General features: G+C 38.5%; 2 protein-coding genes across 2 annotated transcripts in view; one reads left to right on the top strand and one right to left on the bottom strand.

The window, feature by feature from the left end:
* The window catches only part of LOC134798459 (sodium/potassium/calcium exchanger Nckx30C), a 104,562-nt gene that overhangs the window by 65,153 nt on the left and 20,137 nt on the right, over window positions 1-19,272 (bottom strand). The gene's annotated exons all lie outside the window — the stretch shown is intronic.
* LOC134798434 (uncharacterized) lies at window positions 2,999-4,961 on the top strand. Its single transcript, XM_063770872.1, has 2 exons — window positions 2,999-3,131; window positions 3,478-4,961. The coding sequence occupies exons 1-2, from the start codon at window positions 3,122-3,124 to the stop codon at window positions 4,701-4,703; spliced, it is 1,236 nt and encodes a 411-aa protein (XP_063626942.1). The 5' UTR covers window positions 2,999-3,121; the 3' UTR covers window positions 4,704-4,961.

Raw genomic sequence — 19,272 nt, 5'->3', positions numbered from 1 at the left:
AGCTACTAACAATAGCAATGTATGCAGCTCGGGTGTGCGCGACCCACCCCTCGCACCTCGCACCCCGCACGATTGCCCTGTCTAGACGACTTCGTCGAATGACTGTATTGTTTTATAAACTGTGACTCCACAAAACAGATTTTTGAAAGAAAAAGGCCGTTATCATATTCACCGAGTTTCGGCCAGGAAGTGCTCCAACCCAGAGATTCTTCCGTTAGTCAGCTATCAGCAAGGCCCCTTATCTCTACCCCCACAAACTTCAACCTTAACACCAAAACCACAAGGTTAAAACTCAAACGGCACCATCAACAGCACACGCGAATTCCAACCTTGAGTCTACAGCGGAAAGTTCAATTCAAAACAACTGAGCACTTTAATAATGTAAGGTACACGCAAATTTCGTCCTTGAGAGCCATCACATCTGAAACCGGACAGAATGCAATCAAATTTCAACTTTAACATTAACGGTGTAAGATGCAATTTGAAACTAGCAAATGTAATTTTAAATGCTGTACGTGCATTTCTATTTGCTGTAAAGAATTGTGGGCGCAAGCTAGATTCAACTTTAAAAACGTAGGAGGAAGGTTGTTTTTAGTTGAATTGTATTTTTGTAAAGATGCTATACTGCAGAGAACTAAAGTTTTACAAAATGCGGTTTCATGAATAAAATCTTGCTTGGCTCGGAGCTCAAAGTGTCTCTTATTTATTATTGAAAGACAGATAGTAGTTTTCTTTTATGATGTAATATCTTCGAGCAACACCGGCTTCCGACACATCGGAAGGGAGGGGCCCAAGCGATATCTCACCGTACAAATCTTTCTGCCATTTTTCGCGGGGGGAAAGGTGCACACACTCGCACTTCTCACACACTTGCATACAAAATTCAATCTGTAATGACGACACAAATACATAGAAAATGACACACGTCAAAGACAAATCTTGCAAACCTCGATCTCTTTTTGTGTACGGACGAGTGACAAGTGTCACAACACGCACACTAACACATTTTCGTTGAAGTATGTTATTGTATTCTGAGAGATGAGAAGTCGGATTTGTCGCTCGACCGATCCGCAATTTGTACTGAGCGAGCAAAATCGATAAATCCAACAATTACATGAGACTAAAATATAATAATTGTGTTTGAATGTAATTAAACGTATGATATGTAAAAAAAATATTACATGTGAAATGTAACACTTTCTTTATGTAAATTTGATGTCCCCGACCTCTTTTTATAACAAAAACCCGAGCAAACAGGCATTTTTGTGCAGCAGTGTTCACGCGCGCATCTGGACTCGGTCTAGTGAAAAATCCAAGTGCAACTAGTTTTATTACCCGCGCTAGATTAGATTGACGCGCTAATCTTGTACCTCGGCAGAGGGGAAATAGTGCGAATGCCGCCTCCCTTCCGTGTTGCTCGAAGTGTAATATGTATATATGTATTGTAAATAAAAGGCTACAGAATAGGATACCCACTTACACTGATTTGTGAGCTACACGCCTGTGCATTGTGCAATGTCTGAACAATGAGTGTACCTATAGGTATTGTGTATTTTAGGGACAAATATATTTTACTTATAAAACGGCCAGCGCATTTCTGATTTTTACCTAGTACCTACTACAATTTCTTTTCTATAAAAACGCTTTATAAAGCCGACTTTTCTTCAGACAAGCTACTCAATAAGTATAGTTATTAAGTTTCGATTGGCGTTTTCATCTTGGCTAGTATAACGTTTGTATAAGTATAGGAGTTGAAACTCTAGGTCCATGGGGTCCCAGCGCGCATATGTTGTTCGCAGAAATCACGAAGCGTCTGGTTGACGTTAGGTGACCGAACCTGGCGGCTACCTCGCACAACGTCTCAGCATTGCGATACAGCGAGGAAATGCCGCCAGCTTCCTTGGTACAATGCCTCAAGGGCCTATTTTAGATTTAAGCTAATTATTAATTTCATTTAGTAATACCACTGTACATATCTTGTTTGTGGGGTAGAGGAGCGCGTGGGCTCCTTAAGGAGCTTGGTAAGCGGTTAAGGGAGGCAACAGGGGACTCTCGCGCGGGCAGCTTTCTCGCGCAAAGGATTGCCATCGCTATACAGCGCGGGAATGCTGCCTGCGCGATGGGCACCTTGCCGAGGGGCCTAGGCTTAGAAGGTAGGTTTTAGGGATTTTTATTTTTTTGTTAGGTTTAGTTTTAGTTTTTAGTAATCTATTTATTTACATACAATATATATACAGTGGTACTACTAAACGAAATTAATAACTAGCTTAAATCTAAAATAGGCCCTTGAGGCATTGTACCAAGGATGCTGGCTGCATTTCCTCGCTGTATCGCAATGCTGATACGTTGTGCGAGGTAGCCGCCAGCTCTTCGGTCACCAGTTACGTCAACCAGACGCTTCGCGATTTCTGCGAACAACTTATGCGCGCTGGGACCCCATGGACCTAGAGTTTCAACACCAAATGGTACAAAATGGTACTCTCTACCGAGGCTCTTATATTTGTTACGTTTTAGAATTTCGGCGCTTTCCGCCGCTCCGCCCGCTTTTACAGTAGTCCGTTGGAGGTGGGACGGTGCCAGTGTGTCTACGCAGGTAGCATCCCACACCAACATCCGTTTTAGTTAATTTATTTTATAAGGTACTTTACTTGTATTAAGTTTGTTGTATAATTGTGTTTAAATGTACTCGTATATAATAAAAACATATTGTTTGTAAATACATAAATGATTTTAACAGTATAGGATATATAGCTGGTCAAGCAGATCTTGTCAGTAGAAAAAGGCGGCAAATTTGAAAAATGTAGGCGCGAAGGGATATCGTTCCATAGAAAATTTGAATTTCGCGCCTTTTTTTACTGACAAGATCTGCTTGACCAGCTATAGGTACGAACGTACGAACCTATATACCTATACTTATACAAACTTTTTTAATATGATACCTTACCTCAAATCACACTTTGGCTCTCAGTCTTGTTGCCACGACGACTGTCGATGTCAATTGGAAATAAACACTAATTGAAGATTTATAAAACTACTTATATTATTTTATTAGTTGTACTTGATTTAGTAATAATTTTCAGTGTTGCGTTGTTATACAAATAAACTGAAAGTAACTTTATACATGGCACCAGGTAATTAAATGTTAAGGCTCGCCATAGAATCTTATACCTTTAAATGCGCAATTCTTGTTATATGGGGGTTTTCGGGGGCGAAAAATCGATTCATCTAGGTTTTATCTCTGGGAAAACGCGCATTTTTTATTATTTATATGTTTTCCGAGCAAAGCTCGGTCTCCCAGATATTAAATTGTAATGATTTCTATACTTCACCTATTTTACGATATTACACTGAAAGGAATGATACTTTAAGAACTACAAATTCATCGTATTTTTAACCGACTTACAAACAGGAGGTTATGGAGGTTTTCTTTTTTCTAAGGTTTTATTTAAAATACTTCACACTTTATTTATTTCACAGATTTTCCAGCAAAGGAGATTAACGGTATAAATTTAGAAAATTACTATCCTAGCAAACGGTCTTGTAACTCAGTGTCTTACATTCATAAGAAATTCTTCAACATCTCTAAGGAAACGGTTCCTCGTATTAGTCAACACACTGACAAAACTGATCTAAAAATTATAGATCGCATGAAGAAAACAAGACATAAAACATCTAAACAAAATAAAGCAAACAAAACTGATAAGCATATTGATGAAACCAGTGTATGTAACGACGAAGTTTTAGGACAAACTATAAGATTCGCAAAAAATATAGTCCCTATAGTCATTCCTCCGAGCACCAACGATAGGTCTCCTGTTTACTATACTATAAAGACCTCAAGAAAATCACGGCTCAGGAATAATAAGCCAGGAGATTATCCTGTCACCCAAGATTCTAGGACGTACAGAAAGCAACAAGAAAAGAAAGTTATAGAAACGTTTCGCAAAGAAAATTTTAAAAGTCAGACGGAGAGTTTCAGTCATGAATCTTTTAGCAGATCGTCTGTAGAAAATATAGTCATCAGCCAATCTCTTAACAGTTCTGTTTCTGAATTAACTGAAAGAAAAGTAAGAAAAGCGCGTCATAATGATAAAAGATTGAATAGATCTAACGTCGCCGCATCAGAGTCTTTGGAGGCTTTAGCTACTGAACTATTGCAAACATCCGGTGAAGCCAAGATAAAAATTCATCTCATGGATGACACGGCTAAAGACCTTTTCTATGAATCAATCCGTAAGCCAGTCATAGAAGCGATTAGAGAATCCGTAGCAGAAATAATGCATTCCAAGGAAGAAGAATCTAAAACTGTGCATAGATATGTGCAATATCACAGTCAGAAGTTAGATAATATTTTAGATAAACTAGCATGCATTGAGAAAAGATTAGATGGTGCTGAAGAGAAAGTTAAAATACGTAAAGAAAGATGTAAAGTGTCCGCTCTTGAAGAAATAGGCGAGGATATGGCAGAGGAGAATGAGGATTCTGAAGATGAAATGGGTGTTGTTTACAACGCTGAAGAAAAACGGAGAGGCAGGTGCGCTAGTGGTATAGTTAGACTAAATCCTTTACACAAAATAGATGAAGTAAGCCCTTGCAGCGGCGATGGAGAAGTAATAAATCAAAAGGCAATAGCTCCTACAATTTCATCGCGTCCCGACAAAATTTCCACTAGATACTGCTGGACAGATTCCGCCAACCAATAAAGTTGGTTGATATTAAAAAAGTTTGTTTTTGTGTGTAATAACAAGTATAGTTAATGTCGACATTCATCTGGGGCATGCCGAGCGCACGCTGGGGTTTCAAGAGTTATGAACAGTTTGAAGAAGTACTTTTATTTGTATAATGTTTCTAATTTGCATGGCAGTTGCGGTATAAGTTATACAGATATAGCAACTTTCGCCTCCTCAGCTAGCAGCTCTTATCAGATTTGGTAAAATTAAATATTAGTCCTTACTCAATAAATTTCAACTTTGGAACTTGTCATAAGCATATTGTAGTCAAACAAGTCACTTTCTGTCACTTTCTCTTATCTAGTTGATTGGCTCAGGAATAAGGGGCTGATTTTTAGGGTTCCGTGCCCAAAGGGTAAAACGGGACCCTATTACTAAGATTCCGCCGTCCGTCCGTCCGTCCGTCCGTCTGTCACCAGGCTGTATCTCGTGATCTGTGATAACTAGACAGCTGAAATTTTAACAGATGATGTATTTTTGTTGCCGCTATAACAACAAATACAGAATGAAATAAAGATTTAAGTGGGGCTCCCATACAACAAAAGTGATTTTTGACCGAAGTTAAGCAACGTTGGGCGGGGTCAGTACTTGGATGGGTGACCGTTTTTATAGATAATGGTACGGAATCCTTCGTGTGCGAGTCCGACTCGCACTTGCCCGGTTTTTTTTATACAGCCGTGAGTGGGTCGCTAAGCGATCGCCCGTAGCGTTGCGACGCGTCGGAAAAAAAATTGGTTAACTTTGTACAGTCAACGGTAAAAATATGGGTGTACAAATCATTTCAAAAATATGTCCCATAACTCTTATGTCAGGGAATTAAGAACTATGGGACATATTTTTGAGTAAGTTGTCTACATCCATATTTTTACCGTTGACTGTAATAAGACTTTTGCAACATTAAGTATGAATGTATGTAAAGAAGAATAAAGCAGGTACTGGGCAGCCTTAACCATTCGAAGAAAATCATAATGTTAAGTGTGTAAATGTTCAGATAATTGTTATTTAAGTCGACCATTACCATTTTTAATGCACTTTGTATGACGGTAACGGAATGGGAATAAAAATCTTAGGAAGCTTTTTTCTACTATCAGGATCGAAGGAGCTCGTGATTCTGAGTAGAAGTAACATAAAAATTCTGAATTCTGAAAAATAAGATGATATAAAATGTACTTAGTCACGAACGACTTTTAAGTCTCGCCTGAGGCTTTTTATGTTTAAATTTTTCCTTTATTTCAAATTCTAAAACTGGTTCGGTACGTAAATAAACCGGCAATGGGGAAGACGGTCGCGTGCCGTGGGCGGTCGATACGGCATTAATAACCGGCTCTTGCCCGATTACCGCACATGCGTTCAAGGTTCGTGTTTGCACTCTGCAAAAACTGCCGGCCCGGCCTAGCCAAGGTGACAATCGTTATCGCTACGACAACGAAATGCTTTGTGCCTCTTTACGACTCTTCCATATTAACTTGCCGTAGTGCGAAAGTGACAGTTGCGTTTCGATCGCTACGGAGCGTAAGCGATTGGCATGTTGGCTACGCGGCCTGAAGGCCTTGAGCAATGAGGTTTCTGCTATTCGAAGATACATATTTGGACGGTAATTATCGGCTTTTGCACTAATGACCGGCTCTTGCCCGATTAGCGCACACGCACATATGCGTTCAAGGTTCGTGTGTGCACCCTGCAAAAACTATGAAGGCCTCGAGCAATGAGGATTCAGCTATTCGAAGATATTTGGACGGTTGATATATTATACGGCACTAATAACCGGCTCTTCCTCGATTACCTCACATATGCGTTCATGGTTCAAGTTTACACCCTACAAAAACTGAAGGCCTTGAGCAATGAGGTTTATGCTATTCGAAGATATTTAGGCCCTAATAACCGGCTTTTGCACTAAAACCCACGCGCACTTGCCCGATTACCGCACATGCGTTCACGGTTCGTGTTTTTTGATGACGAATAGCAGAAATTACGTTTATTTATGGCCTGACGTTTCGAACGTGACGTTACTATCGTGGTCACAGGCAGACTGGCGAGGAATTGTTGCAGCGCGTCTTTTGCCAAAGGTAAATTTTACGCGATTAAGTCCCGTGTTAGTTTTAAAATTATGAGTAAATTTCGTGTTAGTTTAAATCAATATACAATGAGGCTGTTTCTTCCCATTGGGCTAATAGGCCATTTAATTGCTACATTCTGCCTTGCATTAAATAAATGTCGGCGAGCTGGTATTTAAATGTATGTATAATGTAAAAATGATTTTGTTAAATCTCTGTAACAAGAACATTTTGCCATTATTAACATATAGTGTAGTAAATGAAGCAAGTTGTTGTATGGAGACCCATGCATTCATTTCTCAGTCGATGAAATTTTGCTTGGTTAATAGTATAGTATGAGCCGAAACTAACATATAAATATCCAAAAAAAAAACACTCCTAAGTTAGGTATCGCTCCTTGAGAAACAGTGTCATTAAGCGAAAAACGTGTTTTTTGGGTACAGAGCTTTAAAAATTTCGAAATCTTCAAACGTCTAAAACTGCCGTACTAGTGATAGAAGTAAGGTTTTTTTGCTATGTTTTGTTAGATTTTTAACTAAGCTTGTTAGCCATTAGAGTAAATTGTGTTTGTTTTGTTTAATTTCTAAGATAATTCAATTAAAAGAAAATTGTAATGTCACTTTTCCGTTTATTTTTGTTTAATGTCACTTGACGTCTTCGCAATATTGATTCAATTTCTGGAAAAGTGACACTATATCCAGTTATTTGAAATAACTTAACCTTTATTTCAATGAAAAAGCGCAAATAGCACCATTTTACATTGATGTCAATTAATATTTATTAAAGTAAGCGATTTTCAGTCTCAAAAATTAGCAAACTAGACTATTATCCTTTAAAACTAGATTATTCTTAGCTTGTTTTGTTTGGCCAAATTTTTACGATCTAAAATTACCAAAGTAAATAAACAAAGGGGAGGATAATAATTGAGGGATGGGATGTAAGGCCGCAGTACCGTCTTTACCATAAGGGCACACGAGGCCCGTGCCCAGGGCCCCCATCCTCAGGGGGCCCCGAAGGACAGACAGTAACAGTATATTTAATTACCCATAATAAATAGAAGATCATAGCTGAAAAATGTTAGTTTACTTAATTAGCTTTCTTTACTTTCCAAAAGGGCCCCAAATTCTTACGTGCCCAGGGGTCCTAGCATAGTTTAAGACGGCCCTGTGTAAAGGGCCCAAATGCCATGTTACGGATCCCAAACCAGCCTCTCCTGCTCGTGGTCACCCTGTTGAATAACAAACGAGCCTCTGGCGATCCAACAACCCGCACTGGACCAGCATGGTGGGCTTATGGTCCAATCTCATTTGACATCTACGACTCCTCGGTACGGCGCTAAGTGCCCTGTAAAAGTGGTGCTAAGAATCCCCGGGCGGAAGATACCCACAAAAAGATTTTAATGGCCCATGCAAGAAAAAAGAACTCCAACACCTATAAAGGCCGCCCTTTGATTAACGAAGAGCGTCTCACTGATCTGAAACACGGCGTAAAAGAAATTAATGGGGTTGTCAGAAGTTCGACGAGAAGAATGGGCGTACGCAGCATTTTTAAGGGGTGGGGCAGAAGTAGGGGAGGCTGGGAACGTTGTAACAGGGTACGGTTGAAACGGAAATTCTTAGCTTATGGTCAGAGACCAGGAAACTGCCCCACCTTGCCCCACCGTGGGTACGCCTATGACGAGAAGGCGTGAATCGTTTACCATTTTGGAGCAGCCTGCGGACAATATGGAGTAGGCTTTGTCGTCAAAAACAAGTGGAAGGACAACATTGTCGGATTATCAAATTACTCCGACAAGGTGGCTGTGTTGGCGTTAAGTATATCCCAAAGCCAAAGTCATATAGACCAGGTACATTAAGCCCAATCAAAACCTAGGCATCGACATCATCACATTGCGATGATAAGATTGAAGAATATTACGAGATTATTACCCCCTAAATAAATCTAACGACGAAAAGCAGGAAACATAGGCCATTGTTCTTGGTGATTTCAATGCTAAAGTCAGATCAAGCACAGATTGGATAATGCCGACATAGTTGGACCACATATGGCCTTGGCAGCAGAAACGACCGTAGTTCTCGGCCTATTCCATTTGCCTTTGGTCAAAACTTGAGCGTAACTAATTCCTTCTTTCTCAAAAACCTCAAAGTCGCTGGACCTGGACGTGAAGTCCTGGCGGAATATGACACACGAAATTGACTACTTATATATTTTCGTCTGACAAAAGTTTAATTAGGGATTTATTTAGGTAGGTATTACGTACAATCAATCGGTTTAAATTTAGTTCCGATCACAGACCCGTGAGAGCAGAAATAAAGTTTAAGGCTTAAATCCACCGTAAGCAAAATTAATTCATAAATAGGTAAAACACCTAAACAGAGACACACTCTTATTTGTATCCACGATCAGTTTAACTTTGAATTACGAAGTAATTTTGACACCTTGCTAGAAGACACCACAAATACACATTCAGAAATTCAAATTCAAAATAACAACATTATAAATACATAGTTTAGAAACAGCCAGTAGCAAAATTAAACCAACCCGGAAAAACAATAAAAAACTCACAAGCGACACATTACATTATTGAATGTATATAGAACTAGCTCTTCTGATGGGGGTACGAACAAGGTACGAATTCTTCCTCATCATCAGTATTAACTTTACTACCTACTAAAAGAGTAGGTAGTATTAACTTTATTAAATAAAATAGCTTTAAACTTTGTTGTATTGAATTGCATTGAGACATTTTCTACTGTAACGGGAATGTTACACATACCAACCTATTTCCACAGTTAGTTCAATAGGGTTGTAATGTGGCTATATCTATCTAATTATAAATATTCGTCTAGTAGGTACCCATAATACAACCCCATTATGAACCTTATTGAACAAATACAACACAGTGACATTAAACAACGAGTGACATTCATTAACCACACCGTTATAAGCGTTTTGTACCCGTTGTAGTGGCTTTAAGCTTAAAATGTCATTTTTCATTTAAGTACGCCAAGTGTCGCTAGGGTAAACTAAGCTAGCAAATTGACACTACACAGATAATGACGATTGACCTGCTAAAACTCCTGTCAGCTTCTTAAAATCACAATGTCACTTAAAGTAAAAGAACAGTACGTTTTTATTTTTAGTCAGCATTATGGCTTCGAGTTTTAAGCAAAACCGTCATTATAGATATAATGTCACTTTACTTATCTCAAAACGTTAAAAAATGCAAAAGTACAAGTGTCCTTAAAGGGAAAAGTACAATATTGCTTTAAATTGAGTTTTTATTTTGATACCATATTATAAGTTCAAAGTGACATAGTACGTATAGATACACTATTTCTTATGAACATTGACGTAGTTACCATTGAATATCATAGATAACCGTCACTAACCAAAAAATTACAACTTACTTCCCTTTAATGACATTGTTCCCATGAGGCAGGCGCCTATTCCCTCTATTCGCCATAACGACATTAGCGCCCTCTGGCGGTTCTAATAGAGCTAGGGCGATAGGTGTCTTCGTATTGCGTGCGTTACGATTATATGAGCTAGATGACGTTACTAACTCAAAAACCCCATTTTTTGGATAATGACGTTATGTTTCTCAAGGAGCGAATATACAGGGTGGAAAGGCACGACGATCCTTTCCGGAATATTAATATATTTTCTCCATAGAAACTATGTTAATATGGGCAACCGTTTCTAAATTATGACCTTTTAAACATCCACGCAAAAAACTACTTTGTTCTAACCCTAACAGGTGACAGGGTCAATGAACTTACTTGTAAACAATCAGTATTCGACAGGAAATTATGCTAATTTGTTGCCATCTAACCATTTTTAGGTCTGCTTACAGCACGGTAAGAATCATTGCAGGATTTTCGCTTTCTTAGTGGTTCCACTTGTTCAATACTTGAATGAAATAGTTATGTTATTCCTTAATATTAATAATACTAACCACAACATTGTTTACAACGACAGTTCAAATGGTGACATTGACAACCACTCAAAAGTACGCAATCGTCTTATAAATATCTCTGGTTTCCTTGACTGATAAAAAGGTTTTAGTTTCTTAACACGTTTCACAAAATTATTTTCGAATAATTTGAAACTATCTAAAATAATTAAAAATAACAAGTAGGTTGTGTTAGTTGCACCAAATGAACTTGCAAAAATGAAATACTAAGAATAAATCAAGAATAAATACTTCTTCAATACCAAACTAACAAACCTTCTTGCGTGGTAGGAAATAGACAAGACGTCTGATGTTTGAAATTAAATTTTCATTGAACTATACTTATTGAATGTCATATTCTTCAAATAAAAATGTTAGATGCTCGTGGCTATTTAAATTTGTGGGGCTGTGTAAAAGATATGGTGTACCAAACCAAACGGAATGTGAAACTGCGGACGAAATGAGACAAAGGCTAATTGGTGCTTTCTGCGGAGGATAAATGACGAAGAGCATACACTATATCGCATGTGCATCGACATACTCGGGTACGGGCTGCGGCGGCGTTGTAATACACGGAGGTACATTTGAACACCGTATGTGAAAAGAAGATAGTATTAAATATTGGAAAAAAGTAATTATCTAAGAAAGTAATAAAATTGTTTGTAATATTTTTGCATGCATTTGATTTATTTGACATTTATGCGTCATTCATACATCATTGCGATACTGTCAACGATCGGAAAAAAGTGTAAAGTCCCGAGCTTTCCCGACGGAGATCCTTAATCTAGCCGTCATGTGCACATGCTATAGGGTTATCACCACAGTTAAAAAGTAGTATTTTTGCAATTTTTATTTTTTACTCAATTAACGATTCTTACCATTACCAATAGTCTCTGTATCACTTAAACGACCTAATACTTCCGGGAAGGATCGTCGTGCCTTTCCACCCTGTATATGTAAAAATACAAATCTGTTTATATATTGAACCGAGTAATTCCTCCGTCCAAATTTTGGACTCCAAAATCATTTTACCAAATAAGTTAGTTGTATCAGTGTGTTAGTGTATGTGATACTATAAAAAAAAATCTAAAACTTTTGTCAAACATGAGGATATTTTTTTTATGATAATTCCTTTTTTGACGCTCATTTTCATCGGGAAATTGCTCTGCCATTTTTTCCTTCTTATATGATCTTAGAATATAATTTGGCGTAGTGGGTAAGAAAATCCAAAAAAAAAAATGCATACCCAAGTTTATGTATTTTAGAACTATTAAAAACTGAGATTGGAAAATTTCTCAGCCTGATTTCTTTTTAAATATATACTAAGTAGTCACGTATATACTTAAATCCAAAATATCCAAAAGAAATATCACCCCTTGTCTTCGAGCAACACCGGCTTCCGACACATCGGAAGGGAGGGGCCCAAGCGATATCTCACCGTACAAATCTTTCTGCCATTTTTTGCGGGGGGAAAGGTGCACACAGTCGCACTTCTCACGCACTTACATACAAAATCCAATCTGTAATGACGACACAAATACATAGAAAATGACACACGTCAAAGACAAATCTTGCAAACCTCGATCTCTTTTTGTGTACGGACGAGTGACAAGTGTCACAACACGCACACTAACACATTTTCGTTGAAGTATGTTATTGTATTCTGAGAGATGAGAAGTCGGATTTGTCGCTCGACCGATCCGCAATTTGTACTGAGCGAGCAAAATCGATAAATCCAACAATTACATGAGACTAAAATATAATAATTGTGTTTGAATGTAATTAAACGTATGATATGTAAAAAAAAATATTACGTGTGAAATGTAACACTTTCTTTTTGTAAATTTGATGTCCCCGACCTCTTTTTATAACAAAAAACCGAGCAAACAGGCATTTTTATGCAGCAGTGTTCACGCGCGCGTCTGGACTCGGTCTAGTGAAAAATCCAAGTGCAACTAGTTTTATTACCCGCGCTAGATTAGATTGACGCGCTAATCTTGTACCTCGGCAGAGGGGAAATAGTGCGAATGCCGCCTCCCTTCCGTGTTGCTCGAAGCCCCTTGTACACCCCGCTCCCTATACACTGCTCCCGATATGTTTAGTTTTTAATACGCTTGTTATTTTTTTGGATGTTTTTATAGTTGAATGGAAAGAAAACTGTGAACTTAATTCAAATAAATAAAATGGATAGAGAAATTTTCCACAGCGACTAAAAAGGCAATTTCTGAAAAAGTATAGTTACATGGTAACTTTTTTAGATTTTCAATTTGTAGGTATAAATCGGCAATAAAATGGCATTCCAGTGAAAAAATTAGACTGAACTATTTTCCGGTCCAAGACACGCCAAAAAATTATATTTCGTTAATATTGTCATTTCTGTGGGGATATTTTTTTTTGATATTTCATATATTGTTGCAATACGTTACATGAATATGTCCGGAGAAGAAAGTTTAAACGGAGCATTTTTCCGTAAAAAGATATTAACGATTTAAGACTTAATGTATTTACTTAAATCCTATTATTATTATTATTCTTTGGAAATTTATACATTACTTTTTATTTATTGATACTTTATCATACTGTAAAGTTTTTTCTGGCTGAGGAATTACTGCGGGGTCCACTACCTTTATTTACTACACTGATATACAAAAATCTTATTTAATGCAAGGCACCGCCTCTTATTTGGAACGCTTTCAATAAGCTAGACAGCAGAAAACAGTAGCCGTTAATTTATTGAGTAATTATCCTAATGTCATATCTCTACTCGAGCCCCATTGCGACTTACGAGATTATTAGTTTAGGACGCTAAGCGCCAGTTGCAGGCCCTCTGTCATTACAATTTCTTGGCGAGTACAAGCGAGTCGAGGGCTAAATGCAAATCTACAGCTAGTAAGAACTCTTCTCTAACTCACAAGAACTCAACAAGATCATGTCATGTCAGTTCACAGTACGGAAGACGGTACATGTTTCATACGCGAGATTATAGTCGATCCGATCGACTCGATCGGCAATGCCTTGGCCACGAAACACACGGTCCGAGCATGGACACTCGACGCTGACGCAGACCCCCATACGTGGACTAAATAGTGTCCGACCGAAGATTCGGTTTCGTTTCGGCAGGTTTCGGTATAAAAATTCTCTATTAATTTTCGACCGAAATTAATAGAGCAAAACCAAACCAGGCCACTAACGAGTAGATTGGCATAGATTGAGATAAATGTACAGTTCACGAACGGAATGAACGAAATGAATTATATACGAGTATGTCATTGTGTGACTGACACACGTGTCGGTATACAGCCAGAGTCATAATTTCATAGAAGTGTGACGTTTAAAATAACACTTGCAATAACACCTCCGTGTGCTATCAAAATCGTTGCAGACTGTTCTTAGACTAACTCTAATCTGGCGGACTAGCATAAGTCGCGGTCTCGCGCGCGAATCCATACTTGAAGTCGCGGTTGATGTATGAAGTCGCGCGCGAGAATGCAATTCATGCTAGACCGGCTGATACACACATAGATATATCCATTCACTCATTAATTCCATTCGTGGTAGCTTTCGTGAATCGACCTGTGGCCTTCACAGCGTGCGTTCCGTGGCCCTCGCTCTCGCTCGCCATTCCTCTTGCGATGTATGTCTTCTTCTTCTCTTCTTCTTTCTCAGTCCCTCATTGCTGGGGATCGCGACCATATATATATGCTACGTCTCCACAGTGTGCGATCATAGGCCTTATGGGTCACGCACTGCATGTTGCCGCCAACCACCCTCTTCACAACATCAGACCATCTCGTGGGTGCTTTTCCTCGCGATCGCTTGTCGTCTGTAAGCTTCACGAATAGCCAACTGGCAACGATTCGGGGAATGTATTGATTAATGACACAGCCGAGCTATGCTATGCCGGAAATGCTTTGTCTGCAAACGGACGGACAAACCCTGCGATTAATCTATCGATATTCTGTAGTTACGGTTCACTCTAAACTATTTAGGCCACCCAATATCAATGTTATTTGGATCCTGGTATTATTTGTAATAAGGTGCAGGGGGCCAATTTCGACTGCGGGAAATTTCAACTAATCGAAGTATCTTCCATGTTTTACATTATTAACTAGAGTATGGCACCCTAGTTAACCCTTTACCAGGCTAAGGGGTATATATTTCCCACATACGGCACTTCAAACATGTGATCTATGTTCGATGAGTAAGACTGACATTCGATTGTCATTTTTGAACTGTCAGCCTGGTAATGGGTTAATAATGTAAAATTTAGAAGATATTTCGATTAAGTAGTTAAAATTTCCCGGAGTCGAAATTGTCCCCCTGCACCTTAAAGATATTTTTTTTTAATTTGGACATCTTTTATAGCACTTATGAGTGTTAAAAAAACTACTGTGGTGCTAAAAAATGACTGTAGACCAAGCTCATGATTGGCGCGATAGTATCTCGCGGCGAGATAGACTACCCGCCGTCTTTTTCTATCTATGTTAATAAAAGGGACGGATAGTCTATCTCGCCGCGAGATACTGTCGTGCCAATCATGTGCTAGCCCGGCAGGTTTAAGAGCCACCTCTGTTTCGTGAATACTAGGTTTACAGTCACCAGCTATAATGCCCTTACCGGGATTTGAATTTAGGACCTTCGGTTTCATAGGCAGGGTCACTACCAACTAGGCCAGTCAGGTCGCAAGGGACGTAGGTTCGCATCCTGCCGACTGCGCCATTTAATATTGTTATAAATTCTTGTGTATCAATTTTTTTTATTCATTTTAAAACTCATTTTATTTAACATTATTATTGTATGTCCTATGTTTTTTGGGGTTCCGTACCCATAGGGACCCTATTACTAAAGGTGTATCCAGATTAGTCAATTTTTCGCCAATCTGATTAAATTGCCCGATCGAATCAGGTGCGGACGCAAACGGCAATTTGGCTCGCTGATTCGATTGCCCGATCAAATCAGGAGGTGCGGATACAATAATGCCAATTTTCGAAGCTAGTATCTATGGAATGCTAGGATCTGTACGTGCGTTTGTTTATGGTTCTAAAATTGGTGATTAAATTGTGTACCTACGTGTGGACGCTAGATGAGATTGGCGCCAATTATTTTCCTGATCTAATCGACTGATTTGATCAGACCCGTCGGGATACCACTTAAGACTCCGCTGTCCATCTGTCCGTCTGTCCATCTGTCTGACTGTCTGTCTGTCACCAGGGTATATCTCATGAACCCTGATAGCTAGGCAGTTGAAACTTTCACAGATGATGTATTTCTATTGCCGCTATAACAACAAATACTAAAAACAGAATAAAATAAATATTTAAGCCCATACACCAAACGTGATTTTTTGCCGTTTTTTGCTCGATATTACGGAATGGTACGGAACCCTTCGTGCGCGAGTCCCGCACTTGGCCGGTTTTACTAAAGTCGTTAAAACGAACAAATATCCCGTTATTTATATTATTACCACAGAAATCTCCACCTTAATTACTGTTGCCCGCTGCCCAAATACAGGGTGTTGTCGGACAAACACGTAGACAAATGTTTGAACCATCACCCACACATGTTAACTATACACCTGTAAACCTTATTACAAAAGGCGTAAGGTCCACCTATGGACAGTTATCAGTGATGTTTGTATATACGTAACGAAAATATTTACTCTCATAGCACTTGACGACCGGTCTGGCCTAGTGGGTAGTGACCCTGCCTATGAAGCCGATGGTCCCGGGTTCGAATCCTGGTAAGGGCATTTATTTGTATGATGATACAGATATTTGTTCCTGAGTCATGGTTGTTTCTATGTATTTAAGTATTTATATATTATATATATCGTTGTCTGAGTACCCACAACACAAGCTTTCTTGAGCTTACCGTGGGACTTAGTCAATTTGTGTAAGAATGTCCCTATAATATTTATTTATTATTTATTATAGCGAGCTGAGGTCCAGGCATTTTGCCTTGCCGAGGGAATATGATTACAGGTTTTGTAGTGTGAAAATTTTGACTGAACACAATTTGTGATATGGTAATTCGCCCAGTAACTGGCCACTTTTAGTAACTGGCTGCCCTAAACTAAAAATGAATTCTATTCACCTATAAATATAATTTATTTAAGTATAAGATGGCCAGTTATTGAAAGCTGGCCAGTTATTGAAACCTTATACTAAAATGAATTCTGTTTATAGGTGAATAGAATTCATTTTTAGTTTATGGCGGCCAGTTACTAAAAGTGGCCTGTTACTGGCGAATTACCCTATTTTGTTGTCTAAAAAAAGTAATAAAAATATTAAAACACACTGAAAATCAAGGAGTAAATAAATATTAACCGTTGAAGCACTTTATAGTGCGACATAAAAGAGTAGAAATTAAATAAAATGGAACTAAAATAATTCCATATTAAATTGTTGCCATGTCTAAGCATTTTACGTCATAAATGTGACAGTTACGTAGGTAGTGGCGCCCTCAATAGTTTTCTACAATTTCTTGTCGGAATATATGAATGTTGGTGGAAGCAAAATATTAATAATTTTTACTAAATTTAAAAATATTCAAAGATAGTGGGCAATTACGCCAAAAAATGCCTTCCATCATTTCTATTTTGGAAAAGAGCTGATACTCTTCAAACTGTTGGATGTCAAACTTATAACCCCTCCTTTTGCGTCGGGGGTTACAAAATGGGGTTTTTAAGGGAATCATTTTACTTTCACTGTCATCATCAACCTTATTTGGGTTGATGAAATGCAACCCGTAAGCAGGAGGGCGAAACTGATCCTTTCGGGCATTCTCGGCTCCGTTCTTGCATTGCTCCGAGCAATTATTAGGGTTGGCACTACTTGTCGCCCCTTTGCGTGTACGACCACAGATAAGATAATTACTTGAATTTTGACAACCCTAAATAGCCGAAAGTATGTATGGTACTATCCCCATATACATAACAAAAGGACAGCCATTCGTCCCTGAATCGCTGTAAAACTTCGATTTTGTAGGAAGTTTTTTTCTGTACGGTAGTACTATTACTTATTCTGTGCCGTAAGTACCGTCAACCGGGCTGGATAGGGAAGGCCGGGGTGAATAGGGACAAAACTTAAAATGTTATTTACTTGACAATTATAACTACCCACACAAATTGTATCATACAAAATCTACTACTATTTTCAACCGAATGATAGAATTTGTGTGGGTATTTTTTGAGAAATTGACAGGTTAATCACAATTAAAGTTTTGTCCCTATTCACTCCAGTCATCCCTATTCACCCCAGCCATCCCTATTCACCCCGATTGACGGTACCTAAGATTTATGGACGATTTACACAAACAATTTCATTGTTAAAGCAAGCTATTCGAAGCACGGTTATCGCGAGAAAGATATACCTATACGCAGTATGGTTGTGTATCAACTAAAACTGCAAGTCAGCCATCGCGCCAATGATTAATTTGCCCCAAATATCGTGGCTGGCCGTATTCCCGTTGTACAGTCACCTGCAATAATATGTTAGGCCGTGTCCAGACGAAACAATTTTTCGCCAATCTGATTAAATTATCCGATCAAATCAGGCCATGCGGATGCAAACGCCAATTTGGGTCGCCGATTTCGACCGCCGATTATGACCGATAAAATGGAGGGGCAGACGCAAGAATACCAATTTGTGACGATTGGGGCATTTTTTTTAATTTAGAGGGTTCATTTATCACCATAAATCTAAAATTGGTGATTAAATTGGAATTTGACGCCAATTTCATTTCTGATCAAATCGGTCGATTTGATCATCCCGTCTGGACTCCACTCTTCGAAGGCCACAAAAATATGTGACATGCTCTTATGGCTCTACAAATAAGATCGTGTCAGATATTTTTGCGGCCTTCGTTGTGTGTTATTGCAGGTGACTGTTCAGCTCGAATCGCTATCGCTCGAAAATGCAAGAGTGATAGAGAAGCAGATAACAAAATTTAGATTTTTGTGTTTCGCGGTAGGCCCTCAGTATGTGCTAGTGGCGCTATCTACGCAGAGTTTTGCGTAATATTCCCTATTATTTTCTTTAAAAATAACTCTTACAAAACATATTCTCTGACTCGTTCGGAATACAAATAACTTTTTAATACAGCATAATCACTCTAAACATAGAGTAGAATAGAGAATCGAGATTAGATGAAATTCGATAGAATGAAATAAAAATTAAGAGAGCGCGACGGACTAATAATCAGGACATACAGGCTGACTTCAAATTGGTCATACAAAATACTTGATTGTGCCTCAGTTAATGCCAAATACGTAGTAGACTATATTAACTCTCGTTGTTAAAAGTATAGTTGAATTATCGAGAAGATGGAATTGCATTTGTAGTGGTTGTATGCTGATAGTACAAGAAAATAGAAAATTCAAATATAGAATGCCTGTAAACAAACAATACTACTACATATGCAATTCCACGCTCTCGATGATTCAACTATAGCTGTATTTAATAGGGAATATTAGGCAAGGTCTGCGTAGGTGGCACCTTTGTGGCACATACAGTAAATAAACCACATTGACACA

Source organism: Cydia splendana, chromosome 16 (assembly GCF_910591565.1).
Source record: "Cydia splendana chromosome 16, ilCydSple1.2, whole genome shotgun sequence".
NCBI lineage: Eukaryota > Metazoa > Arthropoda > Insecta > Lepidoptera > Tortricidae > Cydia > Cydia splendana.
The sequence above is the reverse complement of the archived record's forward strand: the minus strand, read 5'-3'. Positions and strand labels throughout refer to the sequence as shown.